At 45.3% G+C, this 19075-nt stretch overlaps 1 protein-coding gene and 1 long non-coding RNA gene across 3 annotated transcripts; both read right to left on the bottom strand.

Annotated features, from left to right (window-relative positions):
- Window positions 1-1473: 1473 nt before the first annotated feature.
- On the bottom strand, window positions 1474-13686 carry AK2 (adenylate kinase 2). 2 transcript variants are annotated; one of them, XM_053399069.1, is made up of 7 exons: window positions 13513-13684; window positions 11106-11231; window positions 9128-9238; window positions 7469-7563; window positions 6301-6373; window positions 5179-5374; window positions 1474-2250 (listed from the first exon to the last, which is right to left on the bottom strand). In XM_053399069.1, the coding sequence occupies exons 1-7, from the start codon at window positions 13618-13620 to the stop codon at window positions 2243-2245; spliced, it is 717 nt and encodes a 238-aa protein (XP_053255044.1). In that variant the 5' UTR covers window positions 13621-13684; the 3' UTR covers window positions 1474-2242. The 2 variants fall into 2 exon arrangements, with proteins under 2 accessions (XP_053255044.1, XP_053255043.1); XM_053399068.1 differs by lacking the exon at window positions 1474-2250 and having other exon boundaries at window positions 5016-5374; window positions 13513-13686.
- A 2671-nt stretch (window positions 13687-16357) lies between these two features.
- LOC128418903 (uncharacterized) lies at window positions 16358-18778 on the bottom strand. Its single transcript, XR_008331783.1, has 2 exons — window positions 18653-18778; window positions 16358-16887 (listed from the first exon to the last, which is right to left on the bottom strand). It is a non-coding gene; the product is annotated as an uncharacterized LOC128418903 (long non-coding RNA).
- Window positions 18779-19075: the final 297 nt, after the last annotated feature.

Raw genomic sequence — 19075 nt, 5'->3', positions numbered from 1 at the left:
CCCTAGAGTTTGCATCTCCTTTCCTGGGTGAGGGTCTGGACCAGCAGCTCCCTGTTCATCTGTTCAAACATCACTTGTTTTTTCACTAGAACTCGTAAGATCTGGACACCTAATAGACACATGGAATCAAATTTGCATAAAGGTCTTCAAGTGTGTTCTACCATTCAGCTTCAGTCTCCAGCCTCAGGTTATAGACTTGCAGCCCCCAGCCCAGTGGGGGACTTTCTGTAATAATGAATAAACCACGAGTTCCAGAGGAAACTGCATGGAAGCAACCTTGTGCCTGGGAGAGATACATATACAAGGGGATATTTGGGCAAATATTGCTTCTTGCACTACCAAACCCAACCCTTTGGGTTCTGAGCAGGCAGCAAAAAGCCAGAAATAAGTTTTCGCCTATTTCAGTAAGAAAATTCCCACCCTTTTCCAGTGTAAGCTGAGCCCTGAAGATCTACTCCAATATGGAGGTCTTGCAATACTTCTGGAAGGTGTTTAGTGCAGTTGTTCCCAAACCTTTTCCCCACAGACCACCTGAACATCGCTGAGGGTATTGGCAGATAGTTTTAGCAAGTGTAATATGCTGTGCTAAATGCCATATTGTTCTTAATTGTATTTGTATTGCTTCCTTTATTTCTTATATATTGCATTTTATAAAAGAGATACAGGCAACAATACAAATAAAAACCAACATGGACATTTAATGCAATGCATATGCCACTTCTCTTCTTCAGCCACAAATCCAGACACTCCATGGGCCAACCTGAACGGAGCTTTTCCTTGTATGGGGATGAATATTTATTTAAATTAATGGGCAGTCGATTATTCAACCAAAAATCTCTGTTTGTAAATTTTTAGCACCGTACTCTAGTAGAATGAACATAGATGAGGTTGAGCTTAGGGAGACTTTATAAAAAGTATAAATAAAATCCCACTGATAAAGCTGTCAGGTGGGGAAGAGCCCAATTCCTAGCCTCAATGAGCTGAGGTTTTCCTTTCTGCAAGTGTGCTGCAAGTGTCCAGCATTCTTTTCTCACAGTGGCCAACCAGATGCCTTTGGGAAGCCCACAAGTAGGACCTGTGTGCAACAGCGCTCTCCCCGGCTGGCATTCCACAGCCATCGCTATTCAGAACATCAGTACCTCCACCACTGAAAGCGAAGCACAGACAAACATGTGGACACTTGACAAGTCCTGTCCTGTCCACAGCTAGGATCACAGACGTTGCTATCTGCAAGCCCCAAGTTAAATTTTCTCTTTGAAGTATCCTGCCCCACCCCCCACTTAGAACACAGCTGGCTGTGGTTTATCCTTCTGGTTTCTCTCTTCAGGGTTCAGGTTGCTATCGGGATTTAAATCTTCCCTGAAGCCTGTGCAGGACCTGAGACTTTGCAAGAGAAACACGTCACAAAGAACTTGAGCCTATTGCTGCAACCAGCCTCCCACAGTTCCCCACACCCAAAATCAAGGGACAAAATTGTTCAGGTACAAAAGTGACAGCCATTTTATTGAAGCAGCAGGTGGGCCCTAAAAGGATGGCAAGTAAAAGAACTGGAAACTGCAGTTGTTTGAGGGCAGGGGGAGTGTTCTTGGGTCTGATCTTTCGATATTTAAGTGAATACTACGCTGAACAGTAAAGCAGGCAGCACTGCCCCGTCCAGAAGGTGACGACTTCAGATGCCAATTGCTGATGCAGGAATTCTGCAGCATCTCTGCAGCGGGAGTGATTGAAAGAGCCGTTATACCTGAGGCCAAAATTGTCCACCCCAAGTGGAGGCTACGTGGAGAAAAGGCACAGCAGAAGCAAGGACTTGTGCACAGCTGGAACTCCTGGGCTTAGAGAAGCCTTTGAGCGGATTTCTTGCAGTGCATAGTCTGCTAATTTCTGCGCTGTGCCTCCAGTGAACTTCCTAAATCACTGGGGCCATCCAGGGAAAAACAACTGGGTCCAAGATAGCTTCCCCTCCCTGCCAAGTTAAATTTTTACAATGCAACTGTCTAGAGTCAGAGCTATGGTGATATCCAGCCTTTACAAGCCCATTTCAACACAATACAGTACACATTTTCCTCCCTAAATTCCGGTTTGACTTTCTTAAAACAAAATTCCTGTCAAGTTACCCCTTGTGCTTCCTGCCCCTTTCCTTGCCCTCCCTTCCTTTGCCCCCTTGGCTTGAGGGCAAAAGGGTGAGGGTGATGAACATGCAGCATTCGATCGTGTTCTGTCCTGTCTCGTCCACCTCCTGGATTCATGCGGCTGAAATGAAGACAAAATATAAAAAAAGAGAAATGGTCCTTAAGAACTCAAAAGGAATACTTCTTTATGGCAGACAGAGTGGGGATAAGAAATCAAGGAGGGGGGGGGCTTGGGGTATTTAACACACTTGTGTATTGCCCTTCATAATATTTATCCCAGGGTAGCTTGCAATGCAAATTAAAACAAAAGAGCAATAAGGATGATGGTGGGTGGCGAACGGACTGGCAGCTGCAATGGAGCTAAATGGACTGGCCTGTCCTTGTTGGGAAGTTCTTGTTCTTAGGCTCTCTTAATAAAACCTCCATCCCCTACAGGAAAACTAGCTCTCCCTTCACTATTAGATTATAACGGCCTTCCTTTAGAAGGCCTCAAAGGATTCCCAGTGTACAGACCAAAGCTGCTTACGCTCAAGGGATTGTTCATAATCTTAAACTAACAAGGCACCATCAATGTCTCAGAGACCGCAACAAAAGCAAGCCTTGGACCAGGTGATTTGCAAGCTTGATTCAGTTGCATCCATCTCCAAGCAAAGCCACGCAATCTGTGCCCCCAGAAACCTAAGCACCTGAGTAGAGTTCTCTGTTTGGATAAGAGATTAAGGCAAGAGCAGCCATAGGTTGGTCACAAATAGGAAAGGGCTGCAACCCCATGGGATGAATGGGTCTTTTTAAAATCACAAATCCTGTGAAATGGGCCTCCTCTTGGAAAGAGATTCTCTTTTCAATAAATCACCATTTTGAGGTGTAATCAAGTCCCATTCTTTTGAATCCCATGAGAAAATACCATCAAACATCAGTTCTGAGAAAAACTTTACCAAAACAAAACATTTTGAGGGGTGAGAATGGTATGTCTCCCCAGTGCCATCAGATAATATAGTGAGACAAGGCAATTTAGATTTCAGGACTGTTATCAGGCCATCAAACAAGCAAATATTTTCGACTAAACTACATAATTTCCATTGTGAATTTTCTTTTTTCAAAGCTGCAAAATGCCTCTCAATATACTCTGCGGTTAAAGTGTTCTTCTCACTGCTGCGTTTCTTGCACAGCAAAATACTATTTCAGCCTATTTAATCAAAAGAGGAGCACGGGTCTTTCAGAAGAGTCATTTGGGAGCAAAAATGCATTTAAGAACAATGTAAGAACAATTAAAGGAAGGATAAAAAGAGAGAAGTGGAAAAAGACAAGGACACAGGTCAGTGGACAGGCACAATGACTTCCCTCCCCCCACACCCACCCGCCAAGGGCACTCTATACTTTACAGTCCCTGATCTATCAAGTCAGCTACACATACACAAGGACAAGAGAGCTGGAAGGTTGTGAGGCTAACTGGCAGATATAAATGTGACCCAGAGGTAGGCAGCAACATCCACACATGCTAGAATTTGCACCTTTATTGTGTTGCAGCAAAACACAGGAAAAGACCCCGGCAGCCACAAGAGCCAGGTGAAGGCGAGCAATGTAGCTGTAAGCTGGCATGATGAGCCCCGCAGATGGAAGCACATTATGAAATCAGAGTTCCCTCCCCCACCCTCTGCACGCCAGCAACACTGCCGCTCATCTCAAGAAAACTCAAGTACATCTCAAGGATATCACAAAGGCAGGTCAAGTTTGAATGAGAACAACAAGGCTGCTTCAAAGCAAGATTGCAAAGGGGAGAGCAGGGGCTCCACTTCCATATCATCTCACTGAAAGGCAAGAACAGGGTCACTCCCAGCCAGCCTTCCCCAGCCTGGTGCCCGCTGCCTCCATGTTATTTTGGAGTACAACTCGCATCAGTTCCAGCCATGCTGAGTTGCAGTCCACACCATCTGGTGGGCAGTCCACACCATCTGGTGGGCACCAGGTTGAAAAAGGCTGCCTTAACAGGATACAAAGTCAATTCTCATGAATAAATTAAGTGTGCCAGGAATACAGGGCAACAGCATCCAGGCTCTGCCAGACCATTGTTAAGTGGGTTTTCAGTTTCTTCACCCCAAATACAATCTGGCCCACATTCTGGCGCCACCGCTAACCTGCCAGAGGAAGGTAAATGGGAGGGAGTGCTGATTGTCTTGCACCTTTGCCCCACGGTGGCACAATTCAGCACAAAGCCTAGGAACCCTCCGTCTGCATTCTCACCTTGTCAAACCAGTCCTCATTTTGCCATCTTATGCAAGTTATGGCTTGTACATTAATATACTAAGCCACAAGCACACACACAAAACTTATGAAGAAGTTATGCAGAGTAGATGCTTCCACATATGGGCTTCCTATTTCAGGCTTTCATCATAAAGAATGTAGAAGTATTGGATATGCACCGCACTTCCAGTGATGTGCTGGTTGTAGAGTTTCCGCTTGGCCCATGGAAGAACAGGATGTGCCCGTGTCTCTTCACACAGGTGCACACATCTGTGCTGCTTTTGCACACCCCTTCTTTAAGCTGACATGGCATTTAATTTCCTGCAGTTTTAGAGCCAAGGACTTAGGACAAGGCCAGCCAGCAACTTTGCTTTCCGCCCACAGCTGCTAGTTTGTGACCTTCAGAACTCCTACAACATCGCACCAGGCCACCCGACATGTAGGTGGAACAGGAGAAGCGGCAGCAATTTTCCAGTTTAACCCTGTCGCCAAGATGAGTAGCAGAGCGCTTTCACTTTTGACTGAACAGGCGCAGCAGCCTAGTTCCCAGGTTCCGGAAAGCGGAGTGTGAAGCCACTGCGCCCCCTGCAGGCCACCTGCACACAGCCCAGAAGCTCTTCAAAAAATATATGCATACAAATCGGAGAAAGCGCGGCATTTCCGTTTAATGGACAGTATATAAACAGCCTTCCTCCCTTGCAACTTGGCACCTCTCCTACAGAGCTTGCTTGTGTAGACCCCAGAAGACAGGAAAGGAGAAGGAAGCATCAGACAGGAGAGCCCTAAACAAACATAACCAGGTCTTTACATGTTGCTTTTGAGAAAGCTGCCAGGATGCTGGCAAAAACCACATCAGGGGACTGGGAAGCATCCACAGCCGTATGGATCCCACGCCTGCTATAGTAGTTAACCAGCGGTGACGTCTGGGTGTGGTAAGCCTGCAGACGAGTCTTCAAAGCTCCTTCGTTGTCATCTGACCGGCGTATCAAGGGCTCCCCAGTGACCTAACCAAGAGCAAGACATAAAAGCAGGGATAGCTAGTGATTTGGACAGCAACACCCGTGTCACCTCTGAACACTGACCATGCTCATCATAGCAGGCCAAAAGGACCAAAACTTCAAGACTTAGCAAGCTTAAAACCTGATGCTACTAGCTTGATGACTCCTAGGAAATCTCAGGTGCTATTCCAGTTTTCATCAGAGCTGGCCCAAGATATCTGGTGTTCCAAGCACCTAAACTGTCCAGCTTAGGAGGTGCCCCCCATTATTCCTTGTACTGTTGCAGAGAATGCTGGGATGCAAACTCTGCCTAGGGCACTTTGCATTAAAAGGGGGGCAGCAGAATTCTGTACTCTCATTTTGCAGAATTTGTTTTGAGGTATTTTGTTTAATTTATTTTGTTGCTGCTAACCATTGGAAGGGACCAGAAGCTATTCCACTCCCTCAACCAGTGGAAATATTATTTCAGTCTTCCCTTTGGATACTGAGATGTTGCCTACACAGTTTCAAGCAGTCTTTCACAGCCAGGAATGCAGGAGTCAAATACGTGCCCCCACCGGTACAAGACACTGGTCAGGCTCTGGTGAATGAAACAGTCCCACAGGTTCTGCTTTGGATAACCCCTCCCACTCAGCCCAACAATTCTGCAGAAGCTAGAGATATGTTCGGATCTGCACTTCTGATTCGATTAAACTGCAAAATTATCAGAGGATTCCAAGTCTAAATGCAATATCATTTGGGAATTCAGTTTTGGTTCTGAATGAATGACCCAGTCAAGACTGAAGCCATAGCAAGACCTTTTTTAAAAATTACAGTATTAAATTAAAATAAACTAAATAAGTCTATCCAGCCTCCTGAAGGCATCACAGAGCAATCAAAGGCATATTGAATGGAGCCCCAAAAGGGAAAATCAAAATGGGAAGGTTACATACATCATCCTTCATGTGGACCTTAGGAGGATTGAATTCCTCATGGTATGAGCGGCCACTTGCTGGGTGGATGAGCCTGAAAGAGACCACAGCAGTCAGTCAAGTGCATTTCAGAGCAGGTCAAGGGGGGAGTTATGGAGGAGAATTTTCTTCAAAACTTGGACTACAAGCATTTGGATCAGGCATTAGGGCTGATACTGTAGCATCAGTGAATCTAAACAGGTGGTCAGTCCTTGGATGGAGACCACTGGTTTTTTTAAATTAAAAAACACCTGTATTTATATCCCACCTTTCTTCCATCAGAGAACACAAGATGACAACACAGGATTCCGTCATCCAGACTAACCATATTTAAAACCCTCTTGGGTTCAATGTATAGCTATGAAATAAGTTTTAAACGGGGTGTGGAGGGGAGACACCATAGCAGAGGTAGGGAACCTGTGGCACTCCAGATGTTGGTGGGAATCCTGCTCCCATCAGGTTCAGAAAACAAAATTGCAGAATGCATCATGTGCCCTCAGACAGTGCCCTGGGACCTGTTCTCCAGAACAGGAGTTGTCAGTGCGGTGCCCATGGGTGCAAAGGTGTCACTGCCTCTTCCGTTATGAGATGGTAAGCAGGGCTAGTGGAGGTTGTACATGGAGCGGAAGGAGGAAGCTGGAGGAGTGGCACTCTATCCCACTTCCTCCTTCAGCTTTATGTGTTTTTCAATGCTCAGGTTAATTCTACTGGATCCAACTTTTAACCAGCTCCCTTGGAAAAGCACACTTTCTCTCTTTCTGTCTCTTATGGTGTGTGTGTGTGTGTGTGTGTTAGATTTGCAGGAGGGGAGAGATAAGTGGCCAGAAGAGATTGTACCCATGGCACTCACTCAAAAACACCAATGTTCCCACAGGCTTAAAAAGGTTGGTGACCCCTGCTGTAGAATATACAGAACAAAAACATAAACTTTAATGGGGGGAGTGAACAGAACATACGTACTTTTTCAACAAAGGGTTTCCTTGTAATTCTATTAGCACTGCAAGCAAGAGCTATCTGCTCCCCACACATTGCACAACTGCACTCCTAGTTTTGTTTTATAAAGGTTGTAACATGCAGCACCTAGCTTTTCTGAGTGGCTCAGCATATGGAAACTCCCACCCCAGTTTCCCCCAAAGGAAGTGGCAGTTACCGTCCAGTGATTCTCCGGATGAGTAAGGAGTCAGCAACACTGAATTCAATGACAGAATCTAGTTTCTCTTTTCTCTTTTCCATGAGCTCATCCAGCTGCAGCATTTTAAGAGAATGGAAAGAAGAACTACTTTTAAAATGCACAGAATGAGTGGATTCAGGCCTAAAAAAATCTCCTCTGAAACAATAAAAAATGAAGGCAGCTGGACCCTCAGCAGGCCTGGAGCTCAGCAATGGAGCCCAAACTGAGCCATTCCAAAATAATGATCTCCATCTATGCGCCCACATTTTTCCAAACAGAATATACACCTCCTCCCACTTTACTGTGGGGTGTTACAAAATAGCTCCCTTCTGTAGTTTGTAATCCACTTTATCAGATGCAGAAGTACTGGCCTTAGTTGTAACTCATGGTTGCTGGGGAAAGGAGTGTGGTCTTTGCCAGCAGTGAGGTCAAAATGAAGTGAAAGGGATAAGTATGCCATTAACAGTGACCATTCAGAAAATAATGTTGTTGCCGATAACACGGACATCCTGGGCATTGACAAGCCAATTAACACATGCACTGTAATAAATATCCTTTGTACAATAGTGTTGCCAGGGTCCAGACCTGGTGGCAAACCCAGATGCCAGCTCTGTCCTTGTTTCTACTCTAGCAACACAGTCACAGTAACTTCCAATGTCAAAGGTTCATTCACTTGTTCATCTTCCAGTTTGCTACATATCGTCTTCTGGCAGCAATGCTCTTCTGCATTCTACACAGCCAACCTCAACAGAAAAGAAGAAACGGATGCAAACCTGACATCAGAAATGGAAATATACAAAAACCAGCAGGGGAACATTTCAACTTCCCAGTACACTCTGTGTTCCATCTAATATTTGTCCTACTCAGGCTAGGCCCGTTGAAATTAATAGACATGACCAGCGTAAGTAAGTTCTATGAGTAGAAATTACTTAACTACCATCTAATATAACTGACCTTAAGGCAGCTATGATGGAGCAAAGAAATTAGGGGACTGCACTGCAATTCATCAATAGGTTTGATGCCATTGGTCACGGGCTACACCAGGACAAAGGATTTTAAAATGACATTACGATCATGCCTCGGGTTGAAGTTGCTTCAGATTGAGTGTTTTCAGGTTGCGCTCTGCGGAGACCCAGAAGTAACGGAACGCGTTACTTCCAGGTTTTGCCGCTCGCGCAGACGCTCAAAATGACATCACACGCATGCGCAGAAGCGGCAAATCGCGACTCGCGCAGACGTGGGTTGTGTTCTGCTCAGGATGTGAACAGGGCTCCGGAACAGATCCTGTTTGCATCCAGAGGTACCACTGTGCATGTGTTAACCAAGAGCAGGGTGTCTGCACTATCAGCAAGTGTTCTGTTTTGTTGGTTGGTTAATGGCCAATATTAATAACATATGTACTTTTCATTTCATTTTATGCTCAAGTGTTTACAGTTTCACACACACACACCTGAACTCTGGATAACACTTCATCTGATGAAGTGGGCTGTACCCATGCAACCTTCTGCCACGATAAATCTTTAAAGTGCCACAATACTCTTGGTTGGTTTTGCTGCCACAGATTAATGCAGGGGCAGTCCTGGAAACTCTTATCCCCAATCTTAGAAGATCCAAGGGCAGGTATCAGGAATCACGTACCATCTCTGCTTGTCGCACTGTGCGAGGAAACCCATCCAAAAGGAAACCATTCTTGCAGGAGGGCGTCTCCAGGTTTTTGTCAATCAGCTCCACCACCATTTCATCACTCACCTTACAATTTGGAGTGGGATGGGGGGTGGGGAGAGAGAGAGAGAGAGAGAGAGAGAGAGAGAGAGAGAGAGAAATGAAGTCTTGATACAGTGTAACCAGCATGTCAAACATGCTTACCCTACCCACAATACTTTTTTCTTCCAAGAAGTCCTTGTGGCTATAAAGTAAGTTTGAAACTAGAAGTGCAAACACACTAAAGGATCAGAAAACAAGAAGGCAGAAAAGATAGCTTTAAGACCTTGTGTTGCACTCAGGATATCCCAGTTTATGCAACAGCTAGTGCAATATTGCACTTTTGATTTCAAAAGAGGAGCCACAGAACCAAAGCAACATCCCCACAATTGCAAACTCTCTCTATTCAAAGTGCACCACAGCACAGAAATTGTGCAGCCTGAATGTGGCTGGGGGTGGAAGAGGACTGTCAGTGTCAAGGGTCAGTGCTCTGGTGTTCCTACTCCCAGCTAAAGATTGAACTAAGTGATCTTACGATCCCTCCCACCTATAACTTTCATGAAAGCTTCAAATTTTAAATTTCTGTTTATTCCTATGCACCAGAAATACATATATAAGTTTCTGATGTAGTTCTCAGTACTGAAAAAGCTACTGTTATCTCCCATCTCAAGACCTGGGTGTGGTGTGCAGTCAACGCAGCTTATTGCTCCAGGTAAAAAAACACATTATCTAGAATATCCAGCCATGCCCACAGTGCTCTTGGATGTCTTAGGCCACTGATAATCACAGTGGTGGCTTGAACGAAACAGATAAGCATTATCCATCACAGTCATGCTCTAAAACTGTAACTCTGAACAAAGTCTTGTTTGGAAGGCCACCAGCTATGACACAACAAAATGCAGGCAAAGAGAAGAAGCCATCCACATGCAACCCTAACCATGTCAACGAAGAAGTAAATCCTATTCGATTCAATAGGGCTCACAGTCCTAAGTGAGCCCTATTGGACTGTGGCCCTAGACACCAAGTCTTGGTCTAAAGATATCTACAAAGCAAACAGAGAGGGCAAAAAGGCATCTTTCATCAGTTCAGCTGCTGGCATAAAACTGGAATATGTACACTTTGATCCAAAGTATTATTTGTAAAAGGTTAAACAGCAGCTAAATGAGCTAAATGAAATTTACAGAGGTGCATTTGCCAACCTGGAACCCTTCTGATGTTTTGACTGGGGCTAACAGGTGTAGAGGTCCAAAACATCTGGAGGGCACCAGGCTACCAAAGGCTAGACTAGACTATTGCTAGTTGAAATATTTTTTGTTGCTTCAAATAATGTCATTTCATTAAGGTTTTAGACATGAAACATTTCACACAATGACCATGAAAGGATGGAAATGGACGGAAAGGAAGACAGAAAACATTTGCTTCCTACCAATTCTTCCTAGTTTGTAAGCTAGATTGCTTTTATCACAGCAATCAGGAAATCTAAACTGTACGATGAAAAATTTAAAAGGTAAAGAGGCACTCAAATTTCTTTAGCCAGGAACGCCAGGAAAACTACTTGAACAAAAAAGAAAAGAAGGCAATGCAATTGGAACACCAAGCCTCACTTCCTGCAACCAGTTCATAAATCAAAATCCATGCCCAGGGCGATGTGTGACACGACTCCACCAGGCGGTGTGCTGAACGTGTCCACAGAGGTTCTGTGCTCAACTCCCAAACTCCGTGGACACGTTCAGCACACCACCGTTTCCAAACCGTTTCCAATTCTCCGTCACATAAATCAGAGGCCAAAGAACATCATTACAGCATCAGCTGGTGCCAATACTCAATTTACAGAGCAGTTTTCAAAACCACAGAAGCTATTTAAAGGATATGGCCAAAGGGAATGGCTCAGTGGCAACGACCCCTCTGTACCTACCAGCTTTCCAGCATCCATCGTCTGCTTCAGCTTTTTGCCCAACGGCGAGCCAGAAGCCACCATAGCTCTCAACATGTCGCCTGTCGCCAAGTGACACACACAATAGGCCTCAGCTAGCCGAGGGGCCTGCACGGGAAAGAACAAAGGAAACTTTAGGGGGAAATTCAGAGCAGCAACTGTAGGAAATAATTTTGGTGCATATAATTGAATTACCGGTACATAGAAAATACGTTCACATGACCACTACAATACGGTAGAAGCTTTACTGTGCCAGGTGTGTGAATGTACTTTTTGCACTAAAGCCTGCAGCGAAAGCTGGACCACTGAGTCCATCTAGCTTCGTTCTCTCCCAGCCCTACATGGAGATGCTGGAGACTGAACCTGGGACCTCCTGCATGCACAGATGCTCTACTATGGCCCTTCCCCTGTTGGAAGAAGGAAGCCTGGATTATAAGAATTGCTTTGGGGGATAAACTGATTGACTCAGTGGTGTCGGAGATTGCTAGTGAGAAAGGGATGCAGGATGAGCATGTGAGGGAAGAAATGGAAACCCCAGTAAGAACCAAGAAGCAAGTAAGGGAAGGCAAAGATGGCCCTAGAACAGCTCTGGATAATTTATTCTGGATTTTAGGATTGAGTCATAGAACCAGTAGAGACCTAGGAGGTTACCTAGTCCAATGCTTTTCAGCTGTCTCCATATGTTGCTGGACTACAAACTCCTACCACCTCCGACCACTAAACTATCTGGGGATGATGGGAGCTGTGGTCCAACAACCTCTGAAGGTCAATCTAGTCCAACCGCTTTTCAATGCAGGATGCAACTACTTCATTTGTGACTGGCAGATGTACAGTACCTGTTTACATACCTCCAATGAAGGAGAGACCACCACCTCCCAAAGCATTCCTCTCTCCAAAAGTGTAGTTAAAATCTTTCCCCCTGAAATTTCCACCCCTTGGTTTTAGTCCTGCCCTCTGGAATAATGGAGAACAAGTTTGCTCCTCCAAACTTTGAACGTCCATCCCCCTCAAATGCATCAGAGTGAAAGTCCTTCTCCGGCTCTGAACAGATATGCTAACATGTTTCCTAAATTGTTGGTAACTGAAGCACACTCCCTCCTGCATTAAAACTGGGAAGCCCACTTCACTCATACTGGGATTTTCCTTTTCCTTTTGGGAATGACTGGAAGGAGGCAAGTCCAGACCACAGACTCATACAGAGACACAAGGATCAGTCGACTGACAGCAAAGAATTCTGCTATCAGGTGCAATCAAGTGGCATCCAATGCAGATATGAGGGAGCCTGACAGGGAGGAAGCAAAGTCAAAGCAGTGAGCGCATACACAGACACTGAGGACAACCTCCTCTGAGTGAGCACGAGAGGCTTTAGTAATTTGTTCACTTCTTGCAGCAGGGCAGCCATTCCTTCAGGGCACGCTACTTTGCCCAGGCCCACAGTTTTTATACACTAAAGAATGCTGATGGTTTTTAGACAGGCAAGCAGCTGAAAGCCAGTTTTGCAAGAAATTATTTCAGACATGTGATAGTGCCCCACCCAGCACTGTACAAAGGGCAAGCTGCTTGCCTTGCAACAGAGCAGAACGTAGATTAGTTGGGGCAAAGGAGAGAGATGGTTTATTCACACAGCAAATAAAGTCCTACTCCAAACAACTTTCTGTTTTTGACACCCCAGCTTTAAATACAGCGGCTTACATATGCTGCAACATCTAAGGCTGCACATCTTCCACAGGAAGTAAACCTCCCTCTACAACATGGGATAGAAAAAAGTCCCCACAGCTTCACACATACTTTTCTTTCTTTCAGAGTATGGGCATGTGTTGTGTAGTGGTTAGTTTCAGACTAGGCCTTGGGAGCCAGGCTTCAAATCCCTGCTCAGCCATGAAGCTCACTGGATGACCTTGAGCCGGCCATTGCCTCCCAGTATAGCCTACCCACCTCATAGGGTTGTTGTGGGGATTTAATGAGGAGGGGGAGAAGCACTAAATAAATAAATCTCACCCTACGCAACAGCTACTCCTGGCTATGGCAGTTTTACTCAAAACTAAACAAAAAACTCGGCAGTTACGTTTAAAGTAGTACTAAAGCCCTACAAAGCAGGAACTTGCGGCAAAGTCCTATTCATTCGGGGGCGGGGGGACTTGCTGGAATAAAAATGTTTCCGGGAAACGTCCTGCGCTGGAAAGGGGGTCCCTGCACAGCCTGGGAATCCCGGACTCCTGGGTTCCTTAGAGGAAGCGAGGAAGGGGCAAAGAGGGTCGACTGGGGACCACGCAGCGCGGCTGCTGGACCCTCCACAGCCAAACGGGAGAAAGAAAAGGGCAGGCGCGGGGAAACTGGGGAAGTTCCCTCGGGGAGGGGCTGGGAATCCCGGACGCCTGGGTCCCCTCACCTGGGTCCCCTTCCCCGCCCCAGGCGGCCCGAGCAGCACAGCCCGGATGCCTTTGCGGACCCCGCGGCCGAGGGTTGCTTCCGTCCCGCATTCCTTGCTCGGAGCCATCGCCGCGATCCTCCTTTGCCGCCTGACCCCGGAGAAGGCGTGCAGAGAGGGCCCGCCCCCTGCCGGGCCTCCCATTGGCCCGCGCTCCCGGTCCCGTCCCTGCATGGCGTCCCTGTGACCCAATAGACTCGGAACAGCGACGGGAGTACTTGCTGCTGATTGGGGGACTCGAGGGTTGAAAGGGGAACGCGAAGCGGCTTAGCTGCGCCTGCGCGCCCTCAGCTGAGCGGCCACGTGTGAGGCTGCCTTTGGAAGGGCGGTTTGGGCAGAGATAGGCAGTTAGTCGACCGAGCCTCCTCCTCTTCCCTGCAAATCTCGAGAATTACCTCTTAGAATCATGGAATTGTAGAATTGTAAAGATGGAAGGGATCCCAAGGGTCATTTAGTCCAACCCCCTGCAATGCAGGAACCTCAGCTAAAGCGTCCATGACAGATGGGCATCTTGTTGCTGACGCGGGTGTCCCTGTGGTCTAAACCCCTGAGTCTCTTGGGCTTGCCGATCAGAAGGTCGGCAGTTCGAATCCGCGTGCGACAGGGTGAGCGTGTTGCTTTGTTCTAGCTTCTGCCAACCTAGCAGTTCAAAAGCATGCCAGTGCAATAGATAAATAGGTACCGCTGCAGAGGAAAGGTAGACAATGTTTCTGTGCACTATGGTTTCCATCACGGTGTGGTGGAAGCAGTTTAATCATGCCCCGGAAAGCTGTCTGGACAAACACTGGCTCCTTCGCCGCATCCCATAGAGTCTCCTTTGACTGGACTTTAACCATCCAGGGGTCCTTTACCTTTTATCTTTATTGTTATTATTACTATTATCACTAGCGCTGCTTTCATTGATGTTTTCTTATATGAAAGTAGGTTTGGTGTTGTTTTTTAAAAAAAAGTATATGAAAGCTTGTTAGCTAAATAAATGATGCCACTATATAAATGCTACTATAGCACCATCAAATTGCATGGAGCTTTAGAGAAGGGGTGGATAGATTGGGATCTACTAGATGGTCGATTTGTAGTAGATTGGTAAGAGAGGGTGTTTCTCGTATTTATTTTTGCATAACATGCACAATATGTATGTAAAGGGCACCAGAACAAATATACACCTTGTTGAAAAAGCAGGAACATAAAATTATCAAAAAGCAAAACTATTATAAGGCTACCAACAACTAATACTGAAGAAAAGAAAAGTTTGTTTTTTTTAATTAATATTTATTAAAGTTTTAAAGGTTACAGAAGAAAAAAACAAAAAACACCATTTTAAACAAAAACAATACAACACATCACAATAAAGAAAAAACAAGAATGAGAAAAAGAAAGAAAAAACACAAAAAAATAAAATCCATTAAAAAAGCAAAAAAAGGGAATACAGCGCATCTTCCCATAACTTATCTTTCATTAGCTTCTTTCCTTGACCTCCTCACACCTCCCTTTTTTGTATTCTAGTTCGATTATCTGTTTCAGCAAATCCTTTCCATCTTTTCAAATTTTTGTCCTGTAATTTATCTTAATATAATGTATCTTTACTTTCCCTCCTTTCACCAATTAACAGTCAGTTTTTCCCAAATCCTTTATAACATTTCTGCTAAAGCCACATAACATCATTCCAACATCCTTCTAACAGAAGAAAAGAAAACTTTGAAGGGCAAAAGGACAATATTGTTGGAATCTGTCTGTCTCGGAAGACAATGGAGATGTGCGGCTTTGGAGGGAAGTCAGACTGCTGGAAGCCAAAATTGGCAAGAATGAGGTGATGGATAGCCTCAATGGGAAAGAGTTTTAACAAAAATATTTATTTTTGTTATAAATAAATATTTATTCCACCCTCTATATAAGGCTGGAGTTCTGTGTGAAACTGTGGTGAGGTCAGTTCAGTTCTGGTAGTGAAACCAAATTTATTGGCTTAGAATATGCTCAGAAGCACCCTGCCCTTTAATTCTAACTGCATGTCTTTTGCATCTGGCTCTGGTTGGTAGCTCTTGGGATTCTAGTGGGAAAAAGCAGATTCTGTAAGCCTGAAATCTGCTCAACCCCTTACTTTGCATAATGTAAAAAGACAGGTCTCTGTGTGAGATGTTTACAATCTAATATTTTGCAGGCTTGAGAACATATAGAGAGGGGAAGAGAAGCAGAACATAGTTTCTTATGCAAAAGGACCCAGGTTCAACTCCTGGCATTTCTAGGTAGGACTAGGAAAGACCCCTTCCTAAAACTCTGTAGAGCCGTGGTCAGCTGTTTTGGCCCTCCAGCTGTTTTGGGACTACAATACCCATCATCCCTGACCACTGGTCCTGTTAGCTAGGGATGATGGGAGTTGTAGTCCCAAAACAGCTGGGAGGGCCAAGTTTGGCCATGCCTGGTTTAGACCAAATTTCCATTGGCTCCAGCTGGATGTGCCTGATAGGAGAGGTAGTTCCTGGCCAAGCCTGCTGCAGAGGACCTCTGCCGCCAGTACTCCAACCTTGGTGTCCTTTGTGCCTTGAAGAACATGCAGTTAGCAACCAAGTGAGCATAGAGTCCATAGGTCTCCACTTGTCCCATTTGTATTAGAATAAAAGTTTAAACCAGCCTGTCCCTACTCTTATCATCCTTACCTGAACTGTCTGTGCTGACAGTGGCTGTTAGGAGTTGTAGCCTAAAAGAGCTGGAGGGCACTGGGTTGGGTAAGGCTAATTTATATTCTGTAGACAACACAGCAGCAATCATTTTAAACAGTGAAATGAGGCCATTAACATTGAATGTAGCCATATTATTGTGGTCATTGTGGCATTCTTTAATTTTAAAATACGCTACAATCCTATATGGGACTCTCTTGTGATCATTTGTAGAAGCTTTGATGAATGCTTATAAATCAGGGATGCTCCCCCGGATAACCTTGGCAGGACGGTCAAGCACTCCTTTTGGATCTGTTTGGTTTTTGCCTTTGTTAATCTGAATGCAACCTTTCTTCAGTGGTATGTGGAGTGTTTATAAGAAGTCACTGTTTGTGGTAAGCTCACCCTCTAATCCAGCCAGAGATTCAAGCACTTGCCAATCAATTCTTCAAAAATATGACTATTTGAACTATTTTCCATCCGAAATGTGCAGACAAATTAGAGAGCATGGCATGTATAAAAACAAATTCAGGATCCTCCAGAACCACTGAGTCAAAGCTAGGACGGCTGCATTGTTGGTTATTTTTGCTTGTTTCTCCAGCTGTATCTTAAGGTCCGGAACTTGCCTTGATAGGAGAAGCAGAATAACCCTGTTATTGCTGGAAGAGGGATTCATTTCTCCTTTCTGGCAAAAATTCAAGGATGGTTTGTTAGTGCTGACAGTGGAATAGATAAACCTCTCAAAAGACATGGCTCAAAAATTAATACAAAAGTTAAGCATTGAAGAGTACATCAGTTCTGACAGGCATAAACTGTAAATGGTTAGAGTGTTTGGCTATGACCTGGGAGACTAGAGTTCAAATCCCTACTTAGTCATGAAGTTCACTGGGTGACCTTGGACCAGTGACCATCTCTTAGCCTAACCAACCTCACAGGGTGGTTGTGAGGATGAAATGGGGAGGAGGAGAACCAGCTTAAGCTCCTTGGAAGATAGAAGTGGTATATAAATGTAATAAATAAATATTGTTTGTACACTTCATTGGGCTGTCACCAGTCTTTAAAATGTCTTAGAATTATAGAGTCAATGCAGAAATCCTGCCCACAACATCCCAGGGGGGACTTGAACCACCAACTCTCTTGTTAACAGTCAGATACATTGACCCCTTGCACCAAACGATCAATTGCAAGCATTTTCATTAACGCTTCATCAACTGCATCTGCATCTGTTTGCATTGAAGAAAAGCAGTAGGTCTGAAGAAGAAAAAATATATACTTTGCTTTTAGATGATGCTCACTTGAGTGACCCTCACAGAAGATGAATTTCCTTATGCACGTGTGAGAGGAAAAGCACCCTCAATTTCTGTGAGTATAAGTATTGGCAACAGGTTTTTTAAGAAGAGAAAAACATTAACTCTTAGAAAACACCATGACTTTCTCTTCTCCCCCAACCTCCAGCTGTTACACCAGGAGGATTACAGTAATTAAGCCAGGCTGTCAGCAGCATAGCACACAAATCCAGGCCAGGAAAAGCTTCACTCTGGTTGCAGCCTCAAAACTGCAGAATAATGAGGGATTCCCTCCAGAGGTAATTTTGCAGCCACAGAAGGATTTTCTAGACTGTGGCAGGGAAGCAATGAACTACACCCATCCAGTGCTGTGCACTGCAGTCCTGATTCAGATAGGGTGGGCAGAAAGACAGGAGCATTGCAGCAGTTGCTGTTGAAAACTGTACTAAAATACACTGGGTGTAAAGTGTTAGTTGGCCCAACTGACACAAAGGAGGGCCAGTCAGGGGAGGCTGGCCATGATCCAGCAGATGGCCACATGCCCTCTTGGAGAAAGGCAAAAGGGAAGAATAATATTGCCCTTCAACTACTGTGTTAGGAAATGCATGTGATTCTGCCCACCAATAAAAGCTGGAGCCGGTAGGTTTTGGGGTATGGGTGTGGTATATCAATCTCCGCACTAAACTGCTTTGAGGTTTTTTGTTTTACAATCAGGTGGTACATAAATTTTATAACATAAATCACCCAAACATCGCACCCTGGATTTGTGACCTGTGGCAGAGGTCAGGAAGCCTGGTCAGGAAGCCCACATTAAAGCAAATGCCGCCTTTGCAAGAGGAGAGGTGCTGGGGACCCAAAAGCCACATCCCTTGAGTTTGGGGAGCAAGAGAAAGGAACTTGCTGCCTCTTTCACAAGCCTAAGCAACTCATGCAGGTCAGACACAAGTCGGGCTTGACCCAAGCCAAGCGGCTGCCCCAGTGGCGGCACCAGAACCTCAGGCTCCCCTGTCAGGTTGCGGGGATGAAATTATTGGGTGGCATCGTGCAGCCATTTGGAGGGACACACAAATGTTTTGGACACCAGCTCTGATCTATTTCAGTTCTGCTGGTTGGGAAAGCCATTCCACCACCAGCAGCAATAACACACATCCCCACCATACCCACATTAGCCTGTGAAAGTGACAGCTTCCCCCCTTCCCCAAACTCTAGGATTGTCCTCCATGCCTTGCCTGTAGCTGCACCTGTGTGCAGCTGAAGCTGGAAGGAGAGAGAAAGAGAAAAAGGAGGATGGAGCGTCTGTGCTTTGTTTTCTCTCCTTCAGCCAATCGGATTGCTGTGCTTGGTTGCCAAGGCTACCCTTGTGAGCAGAGATGGAGGGGGCAGCTGCCTATATAAAGGACCAGCATTCCTCCTGTGTCTAAGATTAGCTGGTGCTGCTTTGCATGGTGTAGGCTTTGGAGTGGGGGGAGGAGGAGGAGCAGCCACTGCCGAAGCCTATATTTACTCTTGGGAGACCCATGGGCAAAATCCGTTTAAATGCTTTTTAAGGTGGGTGGAGGGGTATTCTGGGTACCAAGGTGGGTGGGG

The sequence above is a fragment of the Podarcis raffonei genome, chromosome 8 (assembly GCF_027172205.1).
Source record: "Podarcis raffonei isolate rPodRaf1 chromosome 8, rPodRaf1.pri, whole genome shotgun sequence".
NCBI lineage: Eukaryota > Metazoa > Chordata > Lepidosauria > Squamata > Lacertidae > Podarcis > Podarcis raffonei.
Note: the sequence above shows the minus strand (reverse complement) of the source record. Positions and strands in the feature narration are given on the sequence as shown.

Bases quoted from the DNA above. Each gene is read 5' to 3' on its own strand.
- AK2 (XM_053399068.1), bottom strand. From the start codon at position 13,620: ATGGCTCCGAGCAAGGAATGCGGGACGGAAGCAACCCTCGGCCGCGGG. The intron at 11,232-13,512 runs GTGAGGGGACCC...TTTCCCGTGCAG, and splicing joins GGGCGGGGAAGGGGACCCAG to GCCCCTCGGCTAGCTGAGGC. The intron at 5,375-6,300 runs GTATGTAACCTT...GCTCTTGGTTAG, and splicing joins AGGTCCACATGAAGGATGAT to GTCACTGGGGAGCCCTTGAT.